Here is a 6,358-nt window from a genome sequence, read left to right as displayed (position 1 = left end):
TAGATGCTCCCTTTCAATTATTGACTTTGACTTTAGTATATCAGTTTGGAGAGTAGTCACATAGGCGCACAAGAATGATGCTACACATCTAAATCTTTTTTATTAACTAAATTCAACCAAATTGATTTAACATAACAAAAATCAGTTATGGCTAGCATTATTTTAAATCCTATTATTTAACTTGATTAGATTTGATTCATAAAAGACTTGGATGTATAGCAATATGTAGACCATAATTGAAATGACTATTACTGTTAATCATAATTCACTCACCATAATTTGAAAAAGTGCTGCTCAAGCCTCAAATTCAATAAATTAATTGTACCAAAGTAACCCAATAGTTCCCATACTGGGACTTAATACACCATATTATGCCACATATAAGACTTAAATGATACAGTAATCCAAGTAAATAAAAGACACATGCAAAAGTACATAATCAAAACACGTGGAAGAAATGGAAAATATAAAATGAAACACATAAACTACTTTCCTAAACTTTATTAAAATGTATAAAACTTAAAAGCCAATGAAGTCTTCCACTTCCACTCCACTCTCCAAAGTTCAGATCCTCATTAGTATTTCATATTCATGCCTTGATTGTTACACTGCACAAGAACACACCAGATGGTTTTATATCAGAAATTTGCCACTCTGACCCTTTAGCTGCATTTGGATCATACAACAAAGTTTGATAAGAGGGTCCTGCTTCCAGTGAGAATAGCAACAGCTTTTCATCAAATATCCCAAATCTAAAATCAACACTGGAGCTACCAGTGAGTGGAAGTGGTACCATTTTCCACGAATTGTCTTCAGAACAGAATATTGCTAGCTTCCTCTGGTTCTTCCACTCCATACAGAACAATTTCTTTCCCAATACTGCGTGCGCTGTGACCATAACAGAGCCGTTCTTGAACTCACCCCAGCTGTGGACTTCAGGGTCATAAACATCAACAAACTTGGAGTTTCCAATTGTAAAGCTCGACCTTCCACCCATGACATAGAGCTTACCATCCAATGAACAGGCAAAGCAACCCCATCTTGGGCGCCGGACACTCTCTATCAGTGTCCATTTGTCGGTGTCAGGGTCGTACACCTCAGCACTAGAGAGAATTTCACCGTCCAATCCATAGCCTCCTACAGCATAAACCAAGCCATTGACTTCGGCACATGCAAAGTCATAACGAGCCACATTCATTTTTGATAGTCTGCTCCAACTGCATTTGATATCCAAAATGGAACACATGAAAAATTTACAAAATTATTACAGGAGAAAATTCACAAGCTTAACAGACAATTAAGTTCTCCAAATTATGAACAGGAAAAGAGGCTATCCTGAACTAGATTTCGTACCAGAATTAATCTATGCAATATATTCCCCAGATTTCTAACTAAATTAACAAAAAACACGAAAGTCTTATGTACCAGGTAGGGTCAGATACATAAATGAAAGTAACAATGTCATTGCATCCTATTATAAACCATCTCTATTGACAAATGTTAAAATTTAAGTACTCTCATTTATAGATTTCTAGATAAAGCACAAAAGAAAATCGTACTTGTTGAGGAGCGAGTCATATTGGTAAACCTCTGCTGAGGCAAAGGTACTTCTATCTGTAGTTGAATATCCAGCAATAACAAGAAGCTTTCCATTAAGAACCACCACTCCAAATCCAGCCTTTACCGGACCAGGCATCGGTGGAAGAGCTTGGCATTTATGACTGGGACGATCCATAACCTCCCAATGAGTTCCCTCTCCTTCAGTATCCATTTTTAAGAAATAGAGCCATTCCTCAACCATCCCTGCCAATTTTCGCACAGTAATGAACTCTTTGCTTTGAATAAATGACCTCCATCTCTTACAGACACCACCAATAGTTGGGACGTTAGAACGAGGCACAAGAGCAAGGCAATGTTTTGCCACATCATCAGGCAGACCAGGTAGAATGGGGCTATCATCGTTTTCCGGTACCTCAGAGGCAAAGAAATGATTGGTTTGCAAACAACTTAACTTGTCTTGATTGGCCAAATTGGTGAAACACATGTTTCGGCCTGTAGATCTCTTCTTTCCAGCAACAAAACCAGGCATCTTTTCCAAATCAGCAAATACACTTACCATATATCTCCAAGATGTAGACAATTTTTCCGTGACCAATCAACTGAACAATGAACAAAGGTCTTAATGTGAATTATATAATTAAAGGAATTCATGATACCCTTCACCAATTGGGACTCTACAAGACCACGGCAAGATAGATGTTGCAGAACGAATCACGTGAGCGGTGTAAGCGGATGATTTTCTGTGCTTTGTCCAGTCTGATTCAAATTCCATAACACAAGTTCTGCTACTACTGTGATTGCTCTGATTTATCTTCGTCAGCGAATTGTTTCTTAGGCTGCTAAACTTGTATCCTCCCTTACACATTGCCCAAAGATCTATAAATTACAACAAGAAATTGTTACATTCTAAAGTTAAAAAGATAAAGTAATCAATGATAATCAACAGAATTATTATAGGTACGAACACAGTCATACCAGTGTAGGCCATAGAACTTGGCAACATTCAGCCACCTATAACTTCCATTTTCTTCAAGTTTATATTGCTGAAATGTTAAACAAGGAGAAAGATAAGTCAATTTTCAACACAAGTAGCAATATTTGAGAGAATACATTACATAGTCAATGGGGAAACTTCAACTGGGAAAAAGTTCAATCTGGAGGGTTAACAAAAGCAATCGGCATTCTTTTCAATATACACATCAATTGGACAGGAATCCACAGAAATTTAATTTTTATGCAATTTAATGTAAAAAAATTTACAACTAGTCATCTATTGTCCAGCACAAGCGTTTGATTTTCATAGCTTCTATCCCAAAAATCTTACAAATAATACCATACAAAGAAATAATTGTGCAAAACTTCACATTAATTGTAGTGAACACTAGAATCTAAAACACTATATTGAGGATTAACACTCAAAAAGATAAGCTCCACTACTTTGTTGAAATCTCATAAATGTGCAACTCTCAACACAAAAACAATTCACAAACAAAAGAGATGAACTATGTACGAAATCTTGAGAAAAATTGAACAACTTTTGACATAGTTGAGACAAATATGAAGTCATAATCAACCTACTAAAAGCGATAAAAGATCAAAACATGGGATAAGAACTAAGTAAGTAGGATTTAGGAAGATTCAAAACAAAGCAAAACTATAACATATTTAGCAGTTCCACACACTGAAAATCCGTAAGATATGTATGAGATATCAATATTCTTTGCTGAAAAGTCCAGAAGCGGAAGTAGCCACCAGATCTGAAATCAAATTACACAATTCAGATGGGCTTTTCACTTTTCACTTTTCACATTTCACATAAACAAACAAAGAATCAAAATAATACCTAACGAGACAAAGAAAAGCCTTGTTTGGAAGTTGAAACGTTTTCAGGTATGAAATTCATTCAGCAGAGGAACTTAATGTTAAAGAGCGTAATATAAATCTGTGTTATTTGAGCAGAGATGTATGAAATCAATATAAGATTTAAGGAGTATAAGAACCAGATTCAGAATTATATAGAAAACTCTAATTAGATCTGTAGTAAGAGAAATGGAAAAAGAATAACAATAATAATGAAGAAAAGGATGAAAAGAGAAAAAGGACTTACATGATGACAAAGAGGAAACAGAATAAGATTAAGAGTGAAGAGTATATGGAACGAGACAGAGAGAGGGGAGAGGGTGTAAGAGGCAAAGGGTATTCATAGAATTAGACGCAAAAGTGTTGGAGAAGACAACACTTTCCAAGAATGCGGACCGAGTTCAAACGTGAAAAATGAAGAAAAATGGTAATAATTGGAGTCAGCAAAGGAATGAGATCAGTGTTAGGTTGCACTTGGACAACCGTGTTCGATGAAGGAAGAGAGTGGGGGCTACGAGGAGTTATTAAACATTATTAGACAAATTAATTTTTAATATTATTTTTAAAAAAATTAATTTTAATATATTGACAAGATATAACAATAATCCAATTAGATTCATTTATTTAGATAATTTTTTAAACAGTGATGCTAGGTAGTCAAAGAATAATTATAATATAAAAATATCATGTAAAAAATTTTATTCTCTTGTATAAATAAGTGATATACACACTTCTTTATCACTCACATTTCTTATTATTCGTCTTTTTTTTATATGTTTAGAGTCATTAATGTTCTTCCCAAAATCAATATCAATTTTTCTCAAATCAAATTCGTAACATTTCTCAATCACATTATTACCTATCAAAATATCATTTCTCTACAAAAATTATGGAGATTAAATTAAAAATTTTAACAACTTCTATTATACAACTCATATTTTATATATAGATTATTAAAAAATAAAATATAAAATATAAATAAAAATTAAAAATTAATTTTTAAAAATAATTATCAATAAATAAGCATACATATAAATAAAAATAAAAAATATTAAAATAATTAAAATCATGACCTATTAGTGCACATATGAAATAATTTGAAGAATATAATAAAATGCATAGTTTAAAATTTAGTAATATTAATGATAAAAATTTATTAATTATAGACATCATATGTATGAAATTATGAATATTATGAGTACAAAATTATGGATGTTATTAATATGAAATTATGAATGTTATGTGTATGAATTTATAAATGTTATGAGTAAATTTATCAATTGAATAAATTAATTTAATAATTTGACATTTTTTTTAAATTCAATTATGATAAAATTTAAAAACATCGATGTTAACTTGATAGTTACTTATGCAATAACTAAAAAATGATGTGTATGGATGTAATATCTAATAAATATAAATTTAATTTTTAGATGTTAGTTGTATATAATTATGGATGTTATGTATATGAACTTATGAATGTTATGTGTATGAACTTAGTTAGTACAGTAAAATTAAATCTGTTTATTACCATAGCTCATTAAAGCTAGTGTGATTTTCTATATTCTCGAAAATTGGTTGACTGGCAACAATCTCATCCGGAGAGTCGTCTGTTGTTCAAATTATTTTTCAACTCCTTTTGACATGAGTATCGTGTTAAGGTCAAATTCAAATGTCATATTATTTGTGATGACAAAGATGACTTTTTGTAAATTTTCTTGACCTATTCCAATTGTACTTGTAATTGGACTAGAGTTGTGATTTTTGGGCTCTAGAGAAGTATACGTCCTTCGTAATTTTTCTTTGTGTTTAACCACTTGGGTTGGTCAAGTGGTCAGCTCACTCATCCGTTTAAGCAAGTGTTGGGAGTTCGAAACTCCGTCTTGTGCATGCAGCAACTCATTGGCTAGCGACAGACCCTTAAATGGAGCTCAGATCCGCGATAGATGAGTTCTTAACATATCGGGTTAGGGAATACCGTTTGGATAAACTAAAAATTTTTTTTCTCACAACGATTAACCTATTAAACAAAGCCTTTACACGTGCTAATTTTTGGAATAATAATAAATAAAATAAAGGAATTAAAAATCAATTACAATTAAAGTCATTTAATGAATATTATTATTACTGTTCTTTATTATTATTAGTATTTATTGGATTCTTAAATATAAAATTTAAATTATAAAAAAAATATTAAGTGATGATTACAAAAATGTCTAATAATTAGAGATATAATATTATAATTATTATCATTAATAAATGAGGTCGATAAGAGTATGATAAGTGAATTTATAAAAAAATGAGATAAAAAGTTAAAATATTATTAAATTATATAAATAAAATAAAAGTATATTTATAGAATTAGAAGCAAAAGGGTGTGTGACAAATGCCTTTGGAAGCACAAAAAGCACGTTCAATCTTTTTGAATGCCATAATTTTTTGTTTGGCTAACTTTTTTTTCAATTGTAATTTTTGCGTTTAATTGATAAATTAAAAATTAATTGAAGAATTTATTTTTTTTACCAATTATGTCATTTAATTTCATTTACAATAAGAGATACCAAAGAATAATCATAAAAAATTTTTAAATTTTTTTTACGGCTATACTTTACAAATAAATATTTTTTAATATTATTGTTAGTACTTTTTATTAAGTTTTAATTTTTATCAATTTTTTATTTTTTTTTGTTAATAGTATGAATATTTTTGTTTAGAATTTTTTTATATTTTCTTATGTATATTATTATATTCTTTTAATAGAATTGTTAGTACTCATTATTTATATAAATTTTTTTAATTATTTTTACTAATATATTTTTTTTTAATCATTGTTCATATATTTTTTCAGTAAAGACTCAATCCGGTCTTTGTCTATTTTTACACAAGACAGCGCAACTCCTGTCTAGAAAACGGATACTTCGGTTCTCAACTTTTTTTT

At 30.4% G+C, this 6,358-nt stretch overlaps 1 protein-coding gene across 1 annotated transcript; it reads right to left on the bottom strand.

Annotated features, from left to right (window-relative positions):
- Window positions 1-278: 278 nt before the first annotated feature.
- LOC112738077 (F-box/kelch-repeat protein At1g67480) lies at window positions 279-2,436 on the bottom strand. Its single transcript, XM_025788355.3, has 2 exons — window positions 1,560-2,436; window positions 279-1,217 (listed from the first exon to the last, which is right to left on the bottom strand). The coding sequence occupies exons 1-2, from the start codon at window positions 2,117-2,119 to the stop codon at window positions 590-592; spliced, it is 1,188 nt and encodes a 395-aa protein (XP_025644140.1). The 5' UTR covers window positions 2,120-2,436; the 3' UTR covers window positions 279-589.
- Window positions 2,437-6,358: the final 3,922 nt, after the last annotated feature.

Source organism: Arachis hypogaea, chromosome 13 (genome assembly GCF_003086295.3).
Source record: "Arachis hypogaea cultivar Tifrunner chromosome 13, arahy.Tifrunner.gnm2.J5K5, whole genome shotgun sequence".
NCBI lineage: Eukaryota > Viridiplantae > Streptophyta > Magnoliopsida > Fabales > Fabaceae > Arachis > Arachis hypogaea.
The sequence above is the reverse complement of the archived record's forward strand: the minus strand, read 5'-3'. Positions and strand labels throughout refer to the sequence as shown.